General features: G+C 44.0%; 1 protein-coding gene across 1 annotated transcript in view; it reads left to right on the top strand.

The window, feature by feature from the left end:
- The window catches only part of LOC148849830 (protein S-acyltransferase 10-like), a 67,759-nt gene that overhangs the window by 32,030 nt on the left and 9,208 nt on the right, over positions 1–26,521 (top strand). The window contains exon 8 of the mRNA XM_088947181.1: positions 7,906–7,992. Coding sequence (XP_088803307.1) covers positions 7,906–7,992 — 87 coding nt within the window. The remainder of the gene's footprint in view (positions 1–7,905; positions 7,993–26,521) is intronic.

The following is a 26,521-nucleotide window of genomic DNA, read 5'->3' as shown; positions in this document are numbered from 1 at the left end:
CGACATACTATGTTCTTCCAAAAGAAGTTCTGTATGTTTCGGGCCGTAACAGTTGCTAGAGGTTCGGCTTCTATCCACTTCGTAAAATAATCTATTGCAACAACTAGGAATTTTCTTCCACCTATTGCTGGTGGGAATGGCCCCAGGAGGTCAATGCCCCATTGTGCAAAGGGCCACGGGCTGGCGAGGTATTTGAGGCCGGAGGCAGGCTGATGGTGGATATTGAGTGCTTCTGACACTTGTCGCATTTTCTGACGAGCTCGACAGCTTCTGCCTTCATCGTTGGCTAGTAGTATCATTGTCGGAGTGCTTTTTGGGCGAGTGCTCTGCCCCCCAAGTGTCCGCCGCACAGGCCTTCATGAGTGTCGCGGAGTACGAACTCGGCTTCGGCAAGTCGCAGGCAACGCAAGTAGGGGAGCGTGTAGGACCGTCGGTATAACCGTTCGTCTATTATGACGTATTTGGCTGCCTGGCGCTGCACCCTCTTGGCCGCATTGTGTTCTGCAGGGAGGGTTCCGTCTATCAAGAAGCTCGCGGGTGGGTCGATCCAGCTCGACTCTGCTTCTAGGACGGGAGCGACCTCCTCTGCCCCCCCCGAGAATACTAGGCCGAGGTAAGTCCTCTATGTACACGGTTCTCATGTTGTGACTTGTGCTGGCTAACCGGGACAGAGCGTCGGCCTCAGTGTTCTCTGACCTCGGGATTTGCCTGATGAAGTGTGACTGAAAGTTGAGCAGGGCCTCTTTTACTTTCGCCAAATATGCAATCATAGAGAGCTCGTGTGCTTCATACTTGCCCGTAACTTGGTTGACCACGAGCTGGGAATCGCTGCAGATGACCAAATGCTTTGCCTTTACCTTTCGCGCTAGGTCCAGCCCAGCTATCAGTGCTTCGTACTCTGCCTCGTTGTTGGATGCCGCGAACTCAAAGCGTAGTGCGTATTCTAATTTGTGCCGCCCGGGCCGCATAAGACTATTCCAGCCCCGCTGCCTTGCTGGTTCGAGGAACCATCCACGTGAAGGATCCAAGGCTCCTCATCCCAGTTTGCGTTTCGCCTGACCAGGAGAGATGCCACATTGGCTGCTACTTCACAGTGTTCAGACTCTATTGGCTTGGGAGCTCCGGGTTCGCCCGAACTGGGTACCTCGGGCTCGACCTGTAGGGCTTCGTGGCTGAAAGTGCACTCGGCGATAAAATCTGCCAAAGCTTGGGCCTTAATTGCGGTCCGGGGTTTGTACTGGAGATCGTACTCGCTGAGTTTGATGGCCCATTTCGTCAGCCTACCAGAGACCTCGGGCTTCAGCAAAACTTGTCTTAGGGGTTTATCGGTTAAGACAACGACGGTGTGAGCTTGGAAGTATGGGCGGAGTTTTCGAGCTGATATCACCAGTGCGTAGGCAATTTTTTCAATCTGCGGATACCTTGTTTCTGCTCCCTGCAGAATTTTACTAACATAATAGACGGGCCGCTGGACCTGATCTACTTGCTTTACTAATACCGAACTGACCACTTCGTCGTTCGCCGAGAGGTACAGTTCTAGGACCTCCCCTCGGGTCTGGCTAAGGTTGGTACGGTGGCGAGGTAAGTCTTTAGCTCGTCGAACGCGAGCTGGCAATCTCGGGTCCATTCGAACCCTTTGCCTTTGATTGCCTTGAAGAAAGGCAGGCAACGGTCTGCCGACTTGGACATGAAGCGGCTCAGAGCGGCTATGCGGCCGTTTAGCCTTTGAACTTCTTTTACTTTCCGAGGTGGTCTCATATCAAGGATGGCCTTTATTTTGTCCGGGTTGGCCTCAATGCCGCGCCGGTTGACAACGTACCCTAGGAACTTACCCGAGGTGACACCGAAGACACACTTGTTTGGGTTTAGTCTCATGTTATACTGACGTAGAATTTGGAAGACAGAATCCAAGTCTTTTATTAATTCTGGCGAAAACCGTGTTTTGATGACCATGTCGTCTACATAACATTCGATTTTCGTGCCAATTAAAGGCCGAAAAAGTTTATTTACAAGTCTTTGAAAGGTCGCACCAGCATTCTTTAGCTCGAAGGGCATGACCTTGTAACAGTACAGGCCGAACTCGGTAATGAAGCTGGTTTTTTCTTGGTCAGACTGGTCCATCTTAATATGGTTGTAGCCTGAGTAGGCGTCCAGGAAGCTTAGCAGCTCGTGTCCCGAGGTCGCGTCCACCAGGCGGTCAATTCGGGGTAGGGGAAGCAGTCTTTTGGGCAAGCTTGGTTCAGATCGGTGTAGTTGACGCACATGCGCCACTTGCCGTTGGCTTTTTTCACCAGCACTGGGTTGGCTACCCAGCTCGGGTAATGAACTTCCCTTATGAAGTCCGCTGCGAGGAGCTTTTCGACTTCTTCGTCGACCGCCCTCCAGCGCTCCGGGGCTAAGTTGCGTTTCTTCTGTCTGATGGGTCTGACTACAGGGTCAGTGTTAAGCTTGTGAGTTATAAGGCCAGGGTCAATACCGAGCATATCTGCCGCAGACCATGCAAAAATATCTAAATTTTGGAGTAAGAAACTCACTAGTTTAGTTCGCAAAGGCTCCTTGACGGAGGCGCCGATCTGTAGAGTTCACGTCGGATCTGTAACCGAGGTCGGGATTGCGACTGTTTCCTCAGTGGGCGAAGCTCGTTCCTCGCCCTGCTCCGCAGGTCGCTCTAGTTCGAGGTCGTCGGCTGCCTTGTTTTTTCCCTTTAGGGCGGCAACATAGCACTTGTGGGACTCGAGTTGGTCGCCCCGCGCTACCCCCACACCGAGGTCCGTGGGGCACTTCATTGCCAGATAATAGGTGGAGACCACTGCACGCAGAATATGCGTAATTGGTTGTCCTATTATGGCGTTGTATGGGGAGGGGGTCGCGACCACCATGAAATCGTGGTTGAGTCTTACCGCACACGGCCATGTGCCGACTTCCACAGGTACTATTATTTTTCCCAAGGGCCTAACTTCCTCTCCGCTGAAGCCTACCAGAGGGGTGTGAGCGGGTTTCAAATCGCTTTTCTGCAACTGCAATTGGTCGAATGCCGATTTGAATAGTATGTCCGCCGAACTGCCTGAGTCTACCAGTACGCGCCGGACTTCGAAGTTGCTGATCCTTAGCTTTATGACGAGCGCATCGTCGTGAGGGTAGTGAACACCTCGCGCGTCGTCTTTTGTAAAAAAGATCGGTTCTTCCTTTTTTGGCCTCTTGGGAGGGTTCTGCTCCTCTCGGGCTGCTTCGCGAATTGACGTCCTTGCTGCTGCCGAAGTGCATCCTGCCACCACCGAACCGCCCACTATCACGTGGATGGTTCCCTGGACTGGCCTTTCTTCTGGGGGAGGTCGCTGCAAGGCTTTGGTCGGTCTGTTGCTCGGCTCGGGGACATCCTTCCCTTGTTCCCTTTGCCGACCTGCTTTATTACTATTGTCATAATGTACAAAATTTCTTAAGTACCCGTGACGGATGAGTCATTCTATCTCGTCGCGGAGATTATTACATTGCTCGGTGCTATGACCATGATCTTTATGAAAACTACAATATAAATTTTTGTTCCGCTTGTTGGGGTTGCTTTTCAGGCGAGGTGGCCACTTTACGTAAGGGGCGTCCTTGATCGTCATCAGGATCTCGGTCCGCCTTGTGTTCAATGGCGTGTAATCCGTCCGAACTGCTAGGGGAGCTTGGGACGACTGGCTTGGCTTCGCCTCTCGGTTGTGTCCTCTTCTGTCGCCGGGGTTGGAGGGCTCGCCTTCTCTTTTTCTTTTTTCAACACCGCCTTCGTTTCTCTGGTTGATCTCTTCCTCTGTTCTCATAAACTTGTCCGCGAGCTTGAGGAAGTCGGCCACGGTTGCTGGCTGGCTGGCCACCATGTGCCATTTGAATTCTTTGTGCGTCACACCTCTTTTGGCCGCGGCGAGTTGTACCGCGGGGTCTAACCGAGGGATCTGCAGACACACTTCATTGAACCGTCTGATGTAGCTCCGGATGGGTTCTCCCTCTCTTTGGATTACCCTGAACATACTTTCCTCGGTTCTGGGACACCTTTTGCTGGTGACAAAGTGCGCAGTGAAGATCTGCACGAACTGGGGCCAGCTTTTTATTGACCCGGAAGCTAGGTTCCGGTACCAGGTGCGGACCACCCCTCTGAAGGTGGTGGTGAAGGCCACGCACATGCACGACTCGCTGGCCCTAGCGAGGTGCATTTGCGACTGAAACGCATCGACGTGGTCGTTGGGGTCAAAGGACCCATCATACTTGTCCAGAGAAGGGAGTTTAAAATCTCTAGGCAAGGGGACTGCCAAAAGTTCTGCTGAAAGGGGGGAAGGAACTGAGAGAATGGGGACGGTTTTTACCTCGCCCGAGCTCGTTTCTTCCTTGCCTCTGAGCTCGGGTAGCACGCGGGTAGCAGTTCGGCGACTTCGCCGGTGCCTTCTTTGAGTGGGCCTGGTGCTGGCGCTGCTTGCCTCTGTGTTGCCGAGCTCGATAGGTCCGGATTGCTGGCCTGCTGCCAAGGCGCTGAAGCGGTTCTCCGTGAGTGGGAACTTGGGCTTGGAGCGCCGAGGTGACTTTGTTGGCGAGGTTCTTGACCCACCCGCAGGCTGCGAGGCGGGAGTGATCTTTCTTTGCTTTCGGCTCGGGGATGAGGCCTGGCTGTTAGGGGGGTTCTGCGGTCGGGAAGCCTCTCCTTGGTGAGGTTGTCCACCATGAGGGGAGGCCTTGACCGGCTTTGAAACAGGGTGCCGGGGGGGAAGTGGCTGGTTCAAGGGTAGTTGAGGGAATTGTTGTTGATAATGGTGTTGGGAGAGGTGGTGCAACACCTGGTGTTGTTGGAGTTGGTGCTGCTGGAATTGCTGCATTTGGGCCTGCATTGCCCGCATGCATTGCATCAGATCATCTATTTGGTTTTGGCGGGCTGCCAGTGGGACAACAGTTGGTTCCGCGAAGTTCGTTTCGATGGGCAGAGGGATGTTCAGCGAGGGAGTGTTCAGAGGTGCCACCGCATGTGGCGCATTCAAACTTGGGATCCCATCCACTGAAAGGGGGATGGTGAACTGCCCGATGCACACTGCCGGAACATGAAGCTGCTCTCTGGTAGTGGTAGTTTCGGTTCCACGTCCGACACTGCTGGAGGAGGCCATTTCGGTGTTGGAGTGGGTGATGGAGTTTTTGAAAGAAGGGTAGGTAAAAGATATTTAGAGGGAGGCTTTTATAAGCGTTCCCACAGACGGCGCCAATTGATGGAGCGCAATCCGGCCGGTCTTAGCTGTCAACGAACTCGCCTCTGAGCTGGAGCGTCGGGGGGCCTGAAACGGGAAAGAAGAGAGCTTCGGGGGGAACCCGGTGTGATAACTCCGAAGCTCAAGTCAGTAATCTCTCAAAGGCAAAGTGTAGACTAGATAGCGCAAAGTTCACATACCTTGTTTGTTGGGGGCAGGGGGTTCTTATAATCACTTCGCGCACTCGTTCCGAGGCCCTTGTCAGGTCGGGTATGATTACCCTTGCGTCTGTCAATTCGGCCGTCGTCCTTTCCGCTGGGACAGAACCGTCACTGCCTAACCGTCTCTCTAACTGGAGATGGCGGTGTCAGGTGGCGGTGGCAGGTGGCCGTTTAGAGTGCGGCCGTCAAGCGTCAGATCCCAAGTCAGTCCGGTGCGGCGCCCTCGGGTACGGACTTCCTCAGTGTCAGGCGTGGTACGATTTGTTTGGTTTTGGTGTCCAGAAGGTGATGTGGAGTGGTGAGCGAGGCGAAGTCTTGAGTTCAGAGGTATGTATAGGGCGGGCCAGTTCGGCGAGGTGTGCCCCGAACTGTTACAAGGTTGGCCAGTTCGGCGAGGTATATCCCGAACTGATAAGGTTGGCCAGTTCGGCGAGGTATATCCCGAACTGTTACAAGGTAGGCCAGTTCGGATTATTTTCTGGTTTGGGGCCAAGGGTGAGTTCGGGCCCCCAGTAGGGAGTTCGGTCCGCTGGTGTCTCCCCTTGGTGTTCGTGCCTTAGGCTTGCTTTTGTGCCGAGCTGTTGTTTTTGCCACGTGTCGCGTAACTGTGAGGTCGGGCCAAATCTTCCTTCATCAAATTCCAATAAAAAAACAACAAAGAAAAACTTTTTTTTTTTAAATTTGGTTTTTGGAAAGATATTTAAGCATATTTTTTATTAAAAAAGAGGGGGGTAAACAGGTGTATCAGACCCCACCCCCAAAGATGCGAATGTGATACGATACGCCTGATACGGGGCGTATCATATCGAAATTTTGAACCTTGCTTGCAAGGGAAACTAAGTTATAGGAGTCTCCATCTGGTCTTCCCAGGTGATTGATAAGTATTCTTTTTCACTTATTTAGCAAGGGAAATTGGAGAATCGTTATGTCTTCCCATATCCTATTGGGAAGGGAAATCTATCCTTTGCTATGTAATCACTGATATGGTCCCCACTTCTTTCTATTGTACTCGTATACAACTACTAGTTATTTAAGTGTCAGTCCACAATAGTTGTTAGTCTTTTATTAGGACTTTAGTCTTTTAGTCTTTTATTAGGACTTTAATTGTTGTCTTTTATTAGGATTTTAATTTTGCCATGTAAGCAGTCTTATCCTTACTTCAGAATTAATATAAGTAGAAAGAGGGGGGCGGCAGATTAAGCATCCTCTTCTTTTCTGAAATCCTTCCTTCGAAATCTTCTTCTCTTCTTTTCTCTTTCTCTTCTCATTCTCTCCTCTCATCCTCTTAATTTCCTGTTGATTATACACCACAGTTTGGGCTGTCAGTAGTCTCATACGACTACATGCTGTAAGGCCTGAAAGAATGTGAGTATTCTGGTATATGTTCAAGGAGGTGACTATACTCAACTGTAATACATTCTAGTGGAGAAATTTGACATGTGGCTTCTCTATTGAACATGTTTTTAATGATAAGTATTTCCTATCGAACATTTTGTTTGCTTATGTCCATGTTTGGTTAAGACTGAAAGATTTTTTTGGGTAATGCCATGACTATGAGATCATAAACATCAAGTTGTTGGTATGTTATCTTATGTTGTATGTGCCCTTTCTCAGGCTTTGTTCTTTTTGTTCTTAATCTCGATAGATTCTTCAAATTCTCAAAAACAGAGGAGAAATCTCTGCCTACTTTTGTCAATAGTAAAATATCATTTCTTAGATAAATAAAATTCATTATGTCTCTTTGTCTATCTGAATTCATTAATGAAGAGAAATTCCGATGCCTATGTTCTAGATCCTTTTTTTTTCTTTTTTTAATACATTCCTGTTGCATTGTATTAGGATGCTTCTTCCAGATCTCAAGAGCTCAAACTTGATTTTGCACCATTTTATCTTTGTTCATAGGCGGTGTTTGGCATCGATGCCGTTTTCTGAGAAAAGGTGCCACATCAGTGCCACATCGTTTTTCCAGAAAAAAACGTTGCTCCAGACCATGCCTTGGAAATTGGGAAAGTGTGATCTGAAGAAATGCCAAATTCAGTGTTTTCTCAGAAACAGCCTGTTGCTGTCAGCAGTGCAATGACATGACATCAATGTGGCATCATCTTGGGCGTTGGATAATGTAGACCAATGCTGAAAACGGTTATACAGCATTGGTACCAAACAAAACCAGTGCTGTTTTCCCAGAAAACAGCCTATGTAGCAGCATTGATGCCAAACAAAAAAAAGGAGCCATTTTCTGAGAAAATGGTGCAACAGACCCTCATGCATACAGCACCGTTTTCTCAGAAAACATCTTTGAAGCAACGGCACTGATGCCAAACACCCACATAAATTCCATTAGCAATGATGCTGTTTATATCTCCAATTCAAGCTTTGTTCAGGGGAAATGAATCATTAATCTTTACAAATTCTATAAGATGTTTGCCTATGTATCTTTCTAATGCATTTTTCTTATCAATAACTTGAAATTTTAATGGCAGGTGGTACATTGCTGAAGAAACAACTTTGTGCATCTGGACTTGCATCTTATACATTACTTATTTGAAAGCCAATATTACAAGGGCATGGTACATTTTTTGATTCTTCATATTGTACAAACAAGCATCACTTTGTCATGTATTTGAAAAAGTAGTCTACCTCCTACTCAATGAGTGATATGGCCTGTTAGTAAACCCTAGTAGATTCTAGGGTTGAAGTAGAGAAGAAGAAAGAAAAGAGAAAGAAGAAGAAGAAGATAGAAAGGTTCGGCCAGACTAGAAGAGAGTCAAAATCACCCTTCCCTAGCTGATCCACTTGTATTTATTCAAAAACATAGAGTTACAGGAAAGACCATTTTGTCCCTCATAGAAGATGGGACACTTAACTTAAACACAGATACAATAGACCTTTCACTCTCAAGAAAGATAATCCAGAATGACCAAAATACCCCTGACTCGAGCACTCTAACATTCCCCCTTAAGCTGGAGAGTATATATCATATAGTCTCAGCTTGTTACAAATGTAATCTATTCTTCCCCGAGACAATCCCTTTGTGAGAAGATCTGCCCACTGATTTCCTGAGCTCACATGAGATGTGGTTATCACTCCACTTATCACTTTATCTCTTACAAAGTGACAATCAACCTCAATATGCTTAGTTCTCTCATGAAAGACGGGATTGGAAGAGATGTGAACAGCAGCTTGGTTATCACAGTATAGTTTCATGGGTTTGTCAATTGAGAATCCCATCTCTTGAAGCAAGTTCTTCAGCCATACTAGCTCACATGTAGTATGGGCCATAGCCCTGTACTCTGCTTCTGCACTACTTCTTGCCGCCACTGTTTGTTTCTTGCTCTTCTAAGTTACAAGATTGCCATCAAGGAAGGTACAATACCCTGTAGTTGATCTCCTATCTGATATAGAACCAGCCCAGTCAGCATCTGTGTACCCTACTATCTCAAGAGTTCCTCCACTTTGGTATAACAAACCACGACCTGGAGCACCTTTTAGGTACCTAACAATTCTCAGAACAGCTTCCCAGTGAGGAACCCGAGGATGTTGCATAAACTGGCTCACCACACTCACAACAAATGATATGTCTGGTCGGGTAATGGTCAGGTAGTTCAATTTGCCCACCAACCTTCTGTATCTTCCAGGATCATCAAACTCTTCACCTGCATCAACACTCAGCTTGGCATTGAGTTCCATAGGAGTCTCTGCTGGTTTAGCACCTAACAACACTGTCTCTTCAAGTAGATCAAGAACATATTTTCTCTGACATAGGTTGATCCCATGTTTTGACCTCGCAACCTCTATTCCCAGGAAATATTTCAGCTTCCCCAGATCTTTCGTATTGAAGTGATCCTGTAAGAATTTCTTCAATCTGTTGATTCCATTGCTATCACTCCCAGTTATGACAATATCATCCACGTACACAACTAGCAAGATTTTCCCATCCTTTGAGTTATAGCTGAACACATAATGATCAACCTGACATTGTTTCATCCCAAAGGTTTTCATCACTTCACTGAACCTGCCAAACCAAGCACGTGGAGATTGTTTCAGTCCATAAATTGCCTTTTTGAGCCTACACACTTTGCCAGACTCCCCCTGAGCAACAAACCCTGGTTGTTGCTCCATATACACCTCCTCAACTAGATCACCATGCAGGAAGGCATTTTTGATGTCAAGCTATACAAGAGGCCAATCATACATAGCAGCTAATGAAATCAGCAACCGAACTGAACCAATCTTAGCCACAGGAGAAAATGTCTCCATATAGTCCACACCATACATCTGAGAATAACCCTTGGCCACCAACCTCGCTTTCAATCGCTCCACACTGCCATCAGGAAGAAACTTCACTGTGTAGACCCATTTACACCCAACTGTGTGCTTACCAGAAGGAAGAGCGGTGAGTTCCCATGTGTGATTATGTTGTAGAGCAGAGAGTTCTTCTTCCATGGCTTGCCGCCACCCTGGGGAGGCAAGAGCTTCCTGGAAAGTCTTGGGAATGGGAACAGATGAGAGTAATGATATAAATTTGCAATGAGAAGCAGAAAGGTGAGCAATAGAAACATAGTGTGAAATGGGGTGAGAAGTACAAGTGCGTTTACCTTTTCGCAGAGCAATAGGAAGATCAGGGTCTGAAGGGGAAGGAGCAGTAGCAGGATCTGTCGATAGGGGCTGAAGTGGAGGAGGGCCCGATGCACTTCTGCGGGTATACACTTGAGTGATTGGCGGCTTCTCAGTAGTAATAGGCATAGGATGTGCATTTGCAATAGAAACAGGAGCTACTGGAAGGATGTCCACAACAGGTACTGGAAGGGGAACCACTGAGGGAGAGGAAGAGACCCCAACATCTGAGAAGAATGGAACTGATTCAAAGAAGGTGATATCAGAGCACACAAACGATTTATAGGATTTTGGGTTATAACACTTATACCCTTTTTGAGTCCTTGAGTAGCCAAGAAAGATACACTTAGTAGCTCGAGCATCTAGCTTGTCTAACCCAGGCCCCAAGTGTTGAACAAAACAAACACAACCAAAGATTCTTGGGGTAAGAGGAAATGGAGATAAAGTGGGAAACAACACGGAGAAAGGGGATTGACTTCCAAGGATTGACATGGGCATCCGTTTGATCAGAAAATAGGATGTGAGAACATCACTCCAAAAATGTTTTGGGACATTCATATTAATCATCAAGGATCGAGCAGTTTCAAGAAGATGTCGATTTTTTTGTTCAGCTACACCGTTCTGTTGTGGGGTGTAGGCACAAGAAGTTTGATGAATGATCCCATGATGTTCTAGGTATTGCTGAAATGGTGAGGAGTTGTATTCTTTGGCATTATCGGAGCGAATAATTTTAATATGAACACCAAATTGAGTGCGTATTTCAGCATAAAATTTTTGAAAAATAGGGAACAACTCACTACGATCTTTCATAAGATAAATCCATGTCATCATTGAAAAGTCATCAACAAAGATTACAAAATACTTATACCCATTGTATGACACCACTTTAATTGGACCCCATACATCGGAATGAACTAAAGAGAAAGGACTTGAGACACGACTATCAACTCTTGGACTAAATGAGACTCTATGATGTTTACCCAATTGACATGACTCACAGTCTAATGATGAAAGATGACTCAAGGAAGGAACCAGTAACTTCAAGGCCTTGAGAGAAGGATGACCAAGTCTGTAGTGCCATTGAAGAGGAGTAAGAGATGACTGAAAAGCTACTGGAGGACCACCACCATCAAGGTAATATAATCCACCTGCTTCATGCCCTCCTCCAATCTTCCTCCCCGTCTTGAGATCCTGAAACACACAAGAAGAAGGGTAGAAGGTTACAGAACAATTAAGAGACTTGGTTAATCTGCTGACAGACATAAGGTTAAAAGGAAACTTAGGAACATATAAAACAGATGATAAAGACAAGGATGAGAGATTGACATCACCAACACCACAGATAGGAGATGTAGAACCATTAGCAAGTGTAATTGTTTGAGGTGTGGAGGAGTGGGAAAGGGAGGAAAATACATCATGAGTCCCAGACATATGGTCCGAGGCCCCGGAGTCAATGATCCAGTGTGTCTTTGGAAGCTAAGCAAGCCATACCTGAATGGGCAAGTGTGGCGGTGTTCTGCCGAGATGTTTGAATGAACTGCTCATATACTTCACATGGCACACTCACCATTTCCTTCTTAGAAGCACAAGTAGATGTGGAGAGGATTGGGTCAATTTGCTGACTTTCAGTAATTGTGTCACTACCCTTAGTCCTAGCATGGTTAGCCCAAGTGTCGGGTGCACCATGCAAATCATAGCAGAAATTAACTGTGTGCCCCTCTAAACCACAATGTGTACACTTTCTCTGAGTATTACTCATTCCTCTTCCCGGACCTCCCCCTGAGTCTCGGCCTCTAGTCCGGCCACTAGCCCTGCTAAACATGTGACCACCATGGTTGCTTGGGAGTCCACTCCTGACACTGTAGAGAAGATGGGCCGAATGGCCCATAGACTGTCATTTCATGTTATGTTATGTTATGTTTCTCTCTGCTGTGGGCCTTATTCTGGGCTCATACTCTGTAATATTCTGTTTTTTGTATTTTCCTGCTCACTCAAGGGCCTATCTGTAATTTGTCAAAGATTAACTTATTAATAAGATGTTTAGAGTGTTAGAGAGGGGTTATGTTCGAACTTCTTACTCTCTAACACTCATTGCCGCCAGCTCTCTCTTCTCTTCTTCTCCTGTTTGTTCATTTTCTGGTTTGCATCTAATCTCAAACAGTTCCATACATCAAGTGGGCTGTTTTTCAACTTGGTATCAGAGCGGGCCATTGCTTGGCGTGTCCCTCATGTGGTTCTAGTTCAGCCAACTACATGAGGAGGTTCTAGGGTTGAAAGTTTACAGTCATCCGCCTGGTTCTTGGAGGTCATTGGAGGGTGCCCAAGTTTCTATACACTTGGAGAAGGGTTCGGTGACCAGGAAGAACCAGAGAGCAAGTTGTTTGGCCTGATTTGAAATCAGAGAAAAGGACTTTCGAAGTTATCTTAGAGAATAAGTGTTCGGCCTGGTTTATAGTTCAAACCAGAGACTCTCTTGCTGTAAGTCTTTTCTCAGTTCTTTGCTGAGTTATTTTTTGTTATTTGGGAGGACTGTTAAAGCATTCAAAACACCTCCATTCGGCGCACTGTTGCTGGACTGATTTCTGGGTTATTCTGGAAGTGTGGTTCGGCTGTTATTGGGCTTCCAAACTGCAAAAAAAAAAAAAAAACTGATCTAAATTGAGTGGTACAAGCCTTGAAGTGATTTCTGCTTGTTAACAGTGAAGTGTTGACTGTTGCATACATAGTGTTTGTAAAAAGTCCTCTTAGGTACTGTGGACTGTTTTCTTTGTTCTCCTTGGGAAATTATTGTTGGGAACCAAGAATACATATTGTTTGGAGGCCTACTGATTGTTCCTTGAAGGCTGAAGCAGAGTTTCTCCTCTTTGAAAGTGCTGCCACCGAACTTGGTTCTCACGGCTGTCAGTTTTGAACTGAGTTTGTGTGTTGTTGTGTTTGCTATTGTTTCAACTCAATCTGAGTTCTTTGAAATCAGATAACTTTTAAAGGCCTACCGAAACCCTAATTGAAGTTGTTACATAATGGACTTCTCAGAAATTGAGAACAAGAGCACTGCTGAATATGGACATAATTTGGGAACTACAACTGATTCCTTGTTGGCTGTAACTACAGTTAAATTGGATGGAACCAATTATTTGGCCTGGTCACAATCCGTAAAAATTCATATTTGCAGTAGAGGAAAGTGGGGGTTTATCTCTGGGAGCAAGAAAGCTCCCCCAGAGGAGGATCCCTCTTATGAGAAATGGGTGCAGGAGAATTACACAGTGATTGGGTGGCTTGTGAACTCAATGCAGCCACAGATTAGCCAACATTACTTGTGGATGAACTCGGCTAAAGAAATCTGGGATAGTGTTGCAGAAACTTACTCCCAGAAGTTGAATGTTGCCAGAGCTTACAAACTGAGAAGTGATGTGAAGAATCTAAGACAGGGGGAGAAGTCACTTGCAGCATACTTCTCAGCCCTAAAATCTATATGGCAAGAGATTGATTTGATAGAGGCCGTGACATGGGATACCCCTAAGGATGCTGAAACATATAGGAAATTGGTTGAAAGGAATAGGGTCTTTGAGTTCTTGACAGGGCTGAATTCTGAATATGACATTACAAAGCAAAACATCTTGTCCAAGGAAGATGTTTCATTGTCTCAAGCATATGCTTTGGTCAGCAGTGAAGAAAGCAGGAGGCAAGTGCAGGTTCAAGGGGTCAGTATCAATGATCATTTTGCAAATATGGGAATCAAACCCAAAGGGGTTACAGGAGCCCCCAGTGGCACAGGAAAGAAGGAGGTGGTGTGTGAATATTGCAAGAAGCCGAAACACACTAAGGACAAGTGCTGGAAATTGCATCCCAGTCTTGTCCCTATCCGATTCCAGAAGAAGAATGACAGTAGAAAGACAGGAAGTGCACATACAGCCACAAGTACAGATACAGAGTTTGAGTCTGCAAGTGCACAATTGGAAGCCATGAAAGCTGATTATGAGAAGTTTGGAAGGATGATCAGCCAGCTTGAAGGTGTAACTTCATCATCCAACCCTTCTGGAAGTCCAGCCACCTCTGCATTTGCTCACTCAGGTATAAGGGCTTATGCTAACCATGCATCTACCTCAGGTAATCCCAAGACCCCTTGGATCATTGACTCAAGTGCTTCTGATCACATGACCAACCTTTTCCACTTTGTTTGTGTCATATGATTTGCTTCCTGGTCGTGACAAAATCACCTTAGCTGATGGTTCTCTTGCCCCCATTTCTGGCAAGGGAACTGTCAAGCCTACAGGCTCTTTACTTTTATCTTCCACTCTTCATGTACCTAAGTTAAATACCAACTTGTTATCTGTAAGTAGCTTGACCAAGTCATTGAATTGTTGTGTAACCTTTTTCCCTTCTCACTGTGTGTTTCAGGACCTGAAGTCTCGGAAGGTGATTGGGAGTGGCCATGAAGCGAATGGAATATACTTGCTCGACACCCCTGGCCAATGCTTTGATCATCCCAAGAATGCTGCTTTTGGTTCTACTTCTTCAGAGTCAGTCAGTCAAATTATGTTGAGTCATTGTCGGTTGGGTCATTTACCTTTTTTTGCTTTAAGTCATTTGCTTCCCAAACTGTTTAAGGGAGTCAGTGTGTCCAGTCTCAATTGTGAGTCATGTCAGTTGTCAAAGCATTGTAGAAAAAATTACCCTGTGAGCAATAAAAGATCCTCTTTTCTTTTTCATATTGTACACTCTGATGTGTGGGGGCCTTACCACTTATCCTCTATGGGGGGCTACAAATACTTTATCCTGTTCATTGATGACTTTTTTAGATTCACTTGGATATACTTAATGAAATCCCGAGACGAAGTCCCGAGACTTGTGAGGCAATTTCATGAGTTTGTTTTGACTCAATTTGGTACCAGAATTAAGGTTTTCAGATCTGACAATGCAAAAGAGTATTTTGAGAAGAGCTTATCCTTGTATCTCTCTGACATGGGGGTTATTCACTAAAGCTCCTGTGTTAGAACCCCTGAACAAAATGGAGTTGCTGAGAGAAAAAATAGACATATTGTTGAAGTTGCAAGGAGCCTTTTATTTGCCTCACATGTTCCCACAAGATTTTGGGGTGATGCTGTACTTACTGCTACCTATCTCATAAACCGTATGCCATCCAGGGTTTTAGGGTTTAAATCCCCCTTCAGTCTTCTTCATCCAGATAAGGATCTCTTCCCAATTCCTCTTCGTGTGTTTGGTTGTACCTGTTATGTTCACATTCCAAGTGTGCAGAGACACAAGTTTGAACCAAAAGCCCACAAATGCATCTTCCTCGGTTACTCCCCCACACAAAAGGGTTATTGTTGTTTTGATCCAAAGACTGGCACCAGACATGTCTCTATGGATGTTACCTTTGATGAACTTTCTCCTTTTTATGGTTCCTCTCAGGAAGGACATTGTCAACAGGGGGAGAGTCTGTCACAAGTTTTTGCTCTTCCCCTTCCTGTCCCAGTTCAGTCTCTTGACAAATATGTATCCTCACAAAATGAATCAAAGGAGGATCAGCCACTTCATTCCTCTTGTCCTAGTGCTCCTATTTCTTTACCTCCTCGTCCTACCCATAATCCCGAAGTGTATCAAAGGCAGAGATCCAGGAATGAGCAAGTGGTTTCCCTTACAACAGATGAGGCTCATACCCTCCCAATCACAGATGAGATAACAGGTATTGCTTCAGCTCCATTGGAATCCCCCTTCTCAGATCTTGATGTCCCCATTGCTGTTAGGAAAGGAAAGCGGAAGTGTACTGCACACTGCATTTCCAAACACCTTTCTTATGACCTACTTTCCCCTTCATATTGTGCCTACCTCTCTTCAGTTGCTTCTAACCCCATTCCTAGGTCTGTATCAGAAGCTCTTGGGATTCCAGAATGGAGAGATGCCATGCAGGCTGAAATGGATGCTCTACATGAAAATGGTACTTGGGAGGTGGTGGATTTGCCTGAAGGGAAGGATCCAGTTGGATGCAAGTGGGTTTTTACCATTAAATACAGGGTAGATGGGACTATTGAGAGGTACAAGGCTAGACTTGTTGCAAAGGGCTACACACAGACATATGGGATTGACTAGCTGGAGACTTTTGCCCTTGTTGCTAAGATGACATCTGTGAGGGTTCTTTTATCTCTGGCAGCTCACTTTGATTGGCCTCTCTATCAGTTAGATGTAAAGAATGCATTTCTGAATGGTGACTTACATGAGGAGGTCTACATGTGTCTTCCTCCAGGAATGTATGGGAAAGATATGCAAGGAAATGTATGTAAACTGAAGAAATCTCTTTATGGCCTCAAACAATCTCCTAGAGCCTGGTTTGAGAGATTTAGAGCTGCACTTGTTAAATTCGGCTATGTTCAGACATAGTCAGATCATACTCTTTTTGTGAAGAAAAGTGGGTCTCTAGCAGTGTATCTCATTGTGTATGTTGATGACATTATAGTGACTGGTGATGATGCCTCTGGCATTCTGGGCCTTAAGTCTTTCCTCCGTACAGAATTTGAGATTAAGGATCTGGGGGAGTTGAGATATTTCCTTGGCATAGAAGTTGCCAGATCCAGGGATGGGATTCTTATTTCCCAGAGGAAATATGTCCTTGATTTGTTGTCTGAAACTGGAAAATTGGGTGCAAGACCAGCTGCAACTCCTATTGATATGAGTCACAAACTTTCAGCTTCGGATGGAACTTTGTTGGAAGACAAAGGGGTCTTTCAGAGACTTCTTGGGAAGCTTTTGTACCTGCGCATGACTAGGCCAGATATCGCGTATGCTGTCAGTTGCATTAGCCAGTTCATGCATGCTCCTAGAGATACCCATATGGCAGCAGCAGAACGGATTTTGTGCTATCTGAAAGGCTCTCCAGGAAAAGGAATTCTATTTGCCAAACATGGTCATCTGAAACTTGAAGCCTATACTGATGCTGATTGGGCTGGAAATATTGATGATAGAAGATCTACTTCAGGGTATTGCAGTCTGGTGGCTGGTAATGTTGTCTCTTGGAGGAGTAAGAAACAAACAGTTGTGGCTCGATCCTCCGCAGAAGCAGAATATAGAGCCATGGCACATGGAGTCTCGGAATTATTGTGGCTAAGGTCCTTAATGGAAGAACTTGGGGTAGATCATGACAAACCCATGATGTTGTACTGTGATAATCAGGCTGCCATCAACATTGCTCACAACCCGGTACAACATGATAGAACCAAACATATTGAGGTTGATAGACACTTTATTCGTGAAAGAGTCTCCTCCGGTGAAGTGTCTTCCATTCATTACTTCTGAAGGACAACTGGCAGATTTTCTCACCAAGGGCATTTCCAAGGCAAGGCTTCAACATGACACTAGCAAGCTGGGCATGATTAACATCTATGCTCAGCTTGAGGGGGAGTGTAGAGAAGATGGGCCGAATGGCCCATAGACTGTCATTTCATGTTATGTTATGTTTTTCTCTGTTGTGGGCCTTATTCTGGGCCCATACTCTGTAATATTCTGTTTTTTGTATTTTCCTGTCAAGGGCCTCTCTGTAATTTGTCAAAGATTAACTTATTAATAAGATGTTTAGAGTGTTAGAGAGGGGTTATGTTCGAACTTCTTACTCTCTAACACTCATTGCCGCCAGCTCTCTCTTCTCTTCTTCTCCTGTTTGTTCATTTTCTGGTTTGCATCTAATCTCAAACAGTTCCATACATCAAGTGGGCTGTTTTTCAACTGACACGACCACCCCCTTTAGTCACTACCAAACCAGATCTGTCAGAGAGGGAGGAATGTTCTCCTCTTAAGACGAGCAAAGACTTCTTCAAGTGAGGGAAGAGCATATCCTCCCAATATTTGTGCTCTAACAGGCTCATACTCAGCCTTCAACCCCACAAGAAACCTTGTCACATCAAGCTGTTCACGTTACTATTGTTGGATCTGAACATCTGATGTTAGAGGATGATACACATTAAGCTCATTACGAATGTTCCTCAAACTTGCATAGTACTTTTCTAAGCTTTGACTCCCTTGCTTCAAATTGAAATACTCTTGGTACAACTGATACACCCTAGTTGTATTGTCTTGTCCAGAGTATAAATTCTTAGCATGATCCCAGATTTCCTTAGCTGTATCTAGGAACATGAAGTTCACACTAATCTTTGGTTCCATACTGTTCCAGAGCCATGTCATTATCTGTGCATCTACTTGTTCCCAGTCACTGAACTCAGGGGTATCAAAGGGAGGTTTCTCCTCTCTTACATGTTTTACCTTCCTCTTGGCCTTCAAGAACACCTCCATAGATTTTGCCCATGGTACATAATTCTCACCATTCAACTTGATGGATGTCAGTTGAACACTTAAATAGTCTGGAGAAAGCATGGCACCTGTTTTGTTATCATCCCCATTTTCAAATGAAGCCATCTTAAATATTTCACCTTCAAATATACAGCACAACCTCACACTCTTTCACAAGACTTATCTCACTTATAACACCACCAATTCCAGCTTCTTTAAATACACATTACACACCACACACTAAGGCTGAAATCACTCAGTCTTCACATCAAACACCTGGGTTGCACACTGCAGGACCATTCACCATCAACACACTAAGACTGAAATCACTCAGTCCTCACATCAAACACTTGGGCTGCACACTGCAGAACTGATTACACACAAGGTATAGGAGATTGCTTTTAAATATTTTGAAACATAGATACACCAATCACCACGACACAACCACCACCAATCTACTGCTGTTGTGAACTTCAGCAGTCGACAACTCTTCTTTCAACATACATACGAAGAGAAATGCAGAGGAACACGACTGAGATCCATATCAGTCACACTGAGCACCACCACAACCAACTTTTGAAACAAAAGGAAGCATTCGCAGTTCCTTACTTGGACAAACAACAGTAGTGTTCATACCTGTACACATTCAGCCCTCTTCGATACTGAATAGAGGGTTTAGTATACCACTCCAACGACCACCACAGCAACGACCGGAGGCATCCTCACCTCCAGGCCCACAAAACGACAGCTCCTTTTCAGCCCCTTATCGAACCTCCACTCAGATCAGTCGAAAAGGAAGAAGATGATTGTGAAAGTTGGCGGCGAACCCAGAAAGAGAACAGCAGTAAGAAAGAAATGAGGATACGACCTTACGGCTCTGATACCATGTTAGTAAACCCTAGTAGATTCTAGGGTTGAAGTAGAGAAGAATAAAGAAAAGAGAAAGAAGAAGAAGAAGATAGAAAGGTTCGGCAAGACTAGAAGAGAGTCAAAATCACCCTTCCCTAGCTGACCCACTTGTATTTATTCAAAAACATAGAGTTACAGGAAAGACCATTTTGTCCCTCATAGAAGATGGGACACTTAACTTAAACACAGATACAATAGACCTTTCACTCTCAAGAAAGATAATCCAGAATGACCAAAATACCCCTGACTCGAGCATTCTAACATGGCCAAAGAAATAGTACCCATTTTTCATTGTAAGTATAGCTTACCTTCTTCCCCCCTCCTGACCAAGCCCCCCAAGTTGACTTAACACTCCAAAGCTGATTCCACACCCTAAATATGTGATTTGGGTCGAGTCATGATCCCAATGATGTGTGCTTCTCTAAAGTGAAAATTAGTAATGTTTGTTACTCCTTTGATTCCCTGGGAGTAATTTGATTTGGCTAACTCTTAGCTGAATGTTTTACAACAGAAATTTTCACCTATCCAGTAGCCTTGCTGTAACACATTGGTATTTAGTACTTAAACAAATAAAACGTTTATGACATGTCAATTTTTAGATGGATGCAATATTTAAAGATTGACCCCTTTTTACACTGTTTTAATATTCTAAAAATACTTCATTGATTCTGCAAGAAAATTGTTTAGTGGCGTTCTGGATTGTGACACACTTTTTCTGTGAAAAATACAGTAGTTAATATCTAGTTAGGTATGTCTTCTATAAGAAGTTGGGGGGAGGGGATCCTACATAAATAAGATGGAGGGCCTAGAGCAACTAAAATCAAGAGAAACAAATAACATTATCTAGTCGAATGATATTCAGCCTTAACAGAATTCTGGTCTGCTGTCACATTGCAGAGACTTACTGTTATTTGTAGACTAATAAGGATATCCATTGGGATTTTGATTTACAAATTTATTATTTATCTGCAAAAAGTCTCCAAATTATATGAGTTGAGAATTATTTTTTTTATTAATAATTAATTAGTATGTTAAAGAACTCTGTATGAGGGTGGCTGTAGGTTGAGTGCTGTAGAAATCCAAGAACTAACCCTAGTCCCTTCCCCCCAGAACAAAATAAGTAGTGCTTCACTATGTACAAAGCCCTTAGAAAACCCTCCAGTGCAGAAAAAAGGAACTCCTAAGTGTTTACACCACACACCCTCTGTAGGAGGGATCTGTTTTCTCGAATTAGCAGATCCCTTTGTCCCAAAGAACAAGGGGTTAACTTTAGATTCCAAAACCTATTAAAATAAGATAACTTTGGCAGACAACACCTGATGATGCGCAATCTGGCCACTCCTAGCTGGAAGTGATGAGGCTTCTAGCTGGCGATGGGCAAGAGATAACTGCAAGAAGGACGAAAGGACCCGGGGTTGAACACCCGGCGGGGACTCTCCGATGCTAAAGTTAGAACTCGGTAGCGAGCTGAGAATGAGAATGAGTATGCAAGAAGATGAGAGCTAGAGAGTGGTGAATATGCGATACCTTTGCCTCTGAGGAGTCGGAGTGCTTATATACTGGCGTCTGACAAGTTCAGTGGGATTGATCCCAAATCCCTGCTGTGGCGATCCGCTATCAGGTCGTACCTTGGAGTGGCTGGCGGTTACTGTCAGGGTTGAGAGTAGGCAGGCTATAATGACCGTTGCATGGTACGGTCCTGCCAGTTGGGGGGACAACCTGTAAGCATGCCGCCGCCAGGCGGGAGACAGGGGCGCAACCTTCTGAATTGGTAGGTGCTGCGCCGTTAGGCGAGGGATGCGGGAGCAGTTTGGCAGGTACGACTTTGTCAGATGAGAAGCTTCCTGTAGAACGCCGAGCCGCCCCGTAGCGAGCTACCTTGTGACGAGCTACTGGTGACGTGCCGAAGTGGCTCTGCCTGAGGTGAGTTGTCTTTGAGGCGGCCCACTTGCTTGGTGATGTGTTGCTCATTGTGACACTAGCAAGTGCACTAGCCGTTCAAGTAATAAAGTAGAGAGTGAAGTATCGTTCCCACGAGGATTTAGGAAACAATTACCAATACTAAATTGAGCACTTCTTATCTGATCAACAAATAAATCAAAACTCTAATGAAAGCTAAGAAATCCTAAATTAAAATCTATCTAAATCATTGGTCCAATTGCCTTCAAATCAGGTTAGAAGAGTAAGCAATAAATGTCAATCTCAGAATTCAGCAATCTATCAATTTGGATCATTCGAATGAATCATGATTGAGCCTTGGTTTGGTGAAACCCCAAGGTCATGAACAGCCTCTCTCAAGCGCATGTTCATCCTATGCATGAGTGACGGTTCTTCTATCTCTAGCAAGAATCTAATCCCCATGCATGCATTTCTTCAAACACTTCTAAGGCATCAATTCAAATCTGAATTGATCACCAACTGAATTGTGCAAGTTATCTCTAACCTTGCACTCAATTCAGTTCTTGAATAGTAGATCTGAATTCCTAGAGTCTCTCTCAAGCACTCTAGGAATTCCAAGCTGTAGATTAATTCGCCCAATCTGAAAATTGCAGATCTGAATTCTCTTTCAAGCAATTCAGATCTTGCAATCTCAGATCTGAGAATTCAGATCTGAGTTTTGAAGGTTAGTTGGCCGAATTACTCTACAATCACACCCTTATTCAAGAAACTTCAAGTACAATGCATGACCATTTGAATGAATCAAAAAGAATTAGATTGCAGAACTGAAATTTTACAAGCTGAAATACATCAAGGAAGAATGGAAACAAGGAGAAAGAAGAAAGAACATATAACTAAGAAACTGAATTCAAATCAAAAGAGAATGAAACTACAAATGATTTATTACAAAAAATCTTTGAATCACAAATCCTCAATTCGAACTCACCTTCTTCTTCTAGCTTGCTTGTCTTGAACTTCCTTCAGCCCTTCTTCTTCTTCTCTTCTCTCAAAGTGGCCGAACCTCTAAGAGTGGGAGAGCCTTCCTCTCAAGCAATTGAACAATTTTCTCCCCTCCTAGAGGCCTCCTTTTATAGTTTTTCAAGGGGGCTCTTGCCCCTTCTTGAAGCCTCTAGAATGGGGTGTATTACACCCCTCATGAACCTTCTAGAGTGCTCCCTCCTTCTCTTCAAGAAACTCCTAGAAGTTGCCGCCCCTAGCTCTCTTTGGGCTGCTATTTGGGCTACAACTTAGCTTGCTTTTGAGCTCATGTGGGCTACACTCTAGGCTGTTATTTGGGCTAAAAATGGGCCTTCTTTGCTGGGCCGAATTCTCCTCATAGCTAGGCTTTATTTTCTTGGGTTTTCTCAAGGAATTCACTTGCTCTTTTTGGGCCGAAGTGCTCTCTCTTGCTTCCACGACCGGGCTGGACTGAAATTGGTCTTTTTGAACCTTCTTTTCTTGCCTTTTTCCTTCCTTTTCTTGGATTGATTATCCCTGAACCTATTCTTAGCATTAAGCTAAATTAAGGCAAAAATTAATAAAACCGGCATAAAAATCCATGCTAAAGTCCTCAAAAATTATAGATAAATTGTAAGTTCATCAAATACCCCCACACTTAAGCTTTTGCTTGTCCTCAAGCAAAGACATCAGCCATAAACTTAACATTCCCCCCTTCTGTTCTCACCATTTACCTGGTGAACTTTTTAAGATAGAAATGCATTGAGTAGTCAGGGAACTTTTGTAAGTGCTCAACTCTTATTCTTGTAAATTACCATTTAAGATATGTATCAGATCCGAGGAAAGGAGAATATGAATTTCATCATAGTCTAGCCTTCACTCCTAATTCATATATAAATCAGCTCTTTAATTGTCAAGGTTAATAATCAAATTTCACTGAGTTTCACATCTGTAACTAAATCTCAATGAGAGTTCAACTTTAGAGTGCCCCTTTGAACCTCGGTTGTCACCACAATTACTTATTTCTAAGGGTGAGTGCATTTTATGCTCCATCTCACCTTTTTTTTTTTTTTTTCTTTTTGGTGTGAGTGCATTTTATGCTCCATCTCACACTTTTCTCTCTCTTTTTTTTTTTTTTTGTGTGAGTGCATCTTATGCTCCATCTCACACTGGTCACTTGCTTGAGGTAGGTAAATAGGACTCATGTTCTAAGCTGCTAGTTTTACTATTCAGCTCAGAATAGCGGAGTCAATTTGGGCTTTTGTCCTTCTTTTGCAATTATTGGACCTCAAGAATTAGCACTTCAGATGTGCACTAGCTTTCTTGACCATTAACAATGAAATCAAGGGCTTCCATACACATGAAGGAAGTTAGGGCTAGTCATGCTGAAAGGCATATTCAGCTCCCCTTTTCTCCTACAAATATCAAATTGGGTCATTCACAAGAATAAAAACTTAACAAGTACATCAGTCTCCCTCAACTCATTGAATTCCTTCTTAAAAAAAAAATCATCAAATAAATAGTAATGAACTTGAGGGGTTCCAGTCTTTCTTTTTTTTTTGTGATGTCATTGCTTGCATATGTGTGTTGGGGTGCATGAGGTGCATGGTTTCAACCCCTATACCCTAGCCTCGGGCTCACTCCCCCACACTTGAGATGAACATTGTCCTCAATGTTCGTAGTGTTAAGGAGTCACATTTGCTAGAGCAAACTGAATAAAAGAAAATGATGAACTGAGTCCTTAAAGAATTGGAATTTTGAGAAAAAGATCTTTATTTTACTAACTAATATTCTAAAAAGATAAATGACAAAAAGATTCCTTAACTTGTTCATGAGCAAGCATAAGAGATTATTGGTTATCTAGATAAACAGTGGATGGAGGGGGTACAGTACTGCCCATTAAATATGGTTTCAGGCGCTGACCATTTACTTTAAACGTGCCCTGAACCGGGTGGGTGAGTTCTATAGCCCCATGGGGAAAAACCTGTGAAATGGTAAAGGGTCCAGACCACCTGGATCTCAGCTTACCTGGAAACAAGCAGAGACGGGAATTATATAACAATACCTGTTGGCCTACATAAAAGTCCCGTCTCAGCAAGTTCTTATCATGCCAGTTTTTTATTCTTTCTTTATAAACTTTGGCATTCTCATAGGTGGTAAGTCTGAATTCATCCAATTCATTCAATTGCAATCGCCTTTTAGCCCCTGTGGCCTGAATGTCAAAATTTAAGAATTTAAGAGCCCAATAGGCCTTGTGTTCCAATTCAACTGGTAAATGGCATGCTTTACCAAAGACCAATCTGTAGGGGGACATGCCAATAGGTGTCTTAAATGCAGTTCTGTATGCCCATAATGCATCATCTAATTTGATGGACCAATCTTTTCTGGCAGATGCTACGGTCTTTTCCAGAATTCTTTTGAGTTCCCTGTTAGCCAACTCCACTTGGCCACTGGTTTGAGGGTGATAAGGGGTAGCTAATTTATGTGTAATTCCATATTTCTGCATTAACCTCTCAAATTGGCTATTGCAGAAGTGAGTTCCCCTATCACTAATTATAGCTCGCGGAGTGCCAAATCGGGAGAATAGCTTCTTTAGGAAGTGTACTACCCTTCTTGAGTCATTTGTGGGTAAAGCCATGGCTTCTACCCATTTGTATACATAGTCAACTGCAACGAGGATGTACTTATTCCCAAAAGAATTCGGGAAAGGTCCCATGAAATCTATACCCCAAACATCAAAGATTTCACAGATTAAAATATTGGAAAGGGGCATTTCATTCCGTCGGGAAATGTTTCCCGATCTTTGGCATTTGTCACATGTGGACACATACCGATGGGCATCTTTGAAGAGTGTGGGCCAATAAAAACCTGATTGCAAAACCTTGGCTGCAGTGCGACTAGCTCCAAAATGACCTCCTGCTTCTTTATCATGGCAAAATTGGAGTACCAACTCCATCTCCTCCTCGGGGACACATCTCCTTATGATCTGATCTGCACACAATTTATACAAAAAGGGTTCCTCCCACAGATAGTATTTTACATCAGAAAAGAATTTCTTTTTCTGTTGATATGAAAGGTTAGGAGGAAGGACTTGTGCAGCTAGATAATTAGCAAAATCAGCATACCAAGGATATGAGTATTTCTGTATTGAGTACAACTGCTCATCCGGAAATTCTTCTCGAATGTTGCTGGTTCTCTCCTCTTTTGAGCTTACCGTGTCCAACCGGGAGAGATGGTCAGCAGCCAGGTTTGCAGCACCCTTCAGGTCTCTAATCTCAATGTCAAACTCTTGCAATAAAAGGATCCACCTGATCAGTCTTGGTTTTGAGTTTTGCTTGGTAAGCAAGTGCCTTAATGCCGAGTGATCTGTGTGGACAACAACCTTGGATAATATCAGATATGAACGAAACTTATCAAGTGCAAATATTACTGCTAACAGCTCCTTTTCTGTGGTGGTGTAATTGAGTTGGGGTCCAGTCAAGGTTCTGCTAGCATAGTAAATTGGCTGAAAATGTTTGTTCATTCTTTGTCCTAAAACAGCTCCTATAGCAAAATCACTCGCATCACACATCAATTCAAATGGGAGGGTCCAATCTGGTGCTACCATGATAGGTGCATGGATCAATTTGTCTTTCAAGATGTTGAAAGCATGAAGACATTCAGTTGAAAATTCAAAAGGCACTTCTTTCTGAAGCAAGGTAGATAATGGCTTGGAAATTTTTGAGAAATCTTTAATAAACCTTCTATAGAATCCGACATGTCCTAAGAAACTTCTCAAAGAACGAACAGATGTTGGGGTTGGTAATTTTTCAATTGCCTCCACCTTGGCCTTGTCGACTTCTATACCTCTTTGAGAGATCTTGTGTCCAAGCACTATGCCTTCTTGCACCATAAAATGACATTTCTCCCAATTCAACACAAGATGTGTTTCTTTACATCTAGTAAGCACCTGTTCCAGATTATTCAAACATGCATCAAACGAAGAGCCAAAAACTGAAAAATCATCCATGAAGATCTCAATAAATTTTTCAACCATATCAGAAAATATAGACATCATACATCGCTGAAAGGTTGCTGGGGCATTGCATAACCCAAAGGGCATCCTTCGGTATGCAAAGGTTCCATATGGGCAAGTAAAAGAGGATCAGTTATACCCTGAATATCCATCCAAGAAACAATAATACTCATGCCCGGCTAGCCTCTCCAACATTTGATCCATAAATGGGAGAGGGAAATGGTCCTTCCGGGTGGCTTCATTTAATTTTCTATAGTCAATACACACACGCCATCCGGTAACGGTTCTAGTAGGGATGAACTCATTTTTCTCATTTGGAACAACAGTCGTACCCCCTTTTTTGGGCACAACTTGCACAGGGCTTACCCAAGAACTATCAGAAATAG

The sequence above is a fragment of the Nelumbo lutea genome, chromosome 5 (assembly GCF_056320005.1).
Source record: "Nelumbo lutea isolate HS-2025 chromosome 5, American lotus-T2T, whole genome shotgun sequence".
NCBI lineage: Eukaryota > Viridiplantae > Streptophyta > Magnoliopsida > Proteales > Nelumbonaceae > Nelumbo > Nelumbo lutea.
Note: the sequence above shows the minus strand (reverse complement) of the source record. Positions and strands in the feature narration are given on the sequence as shown.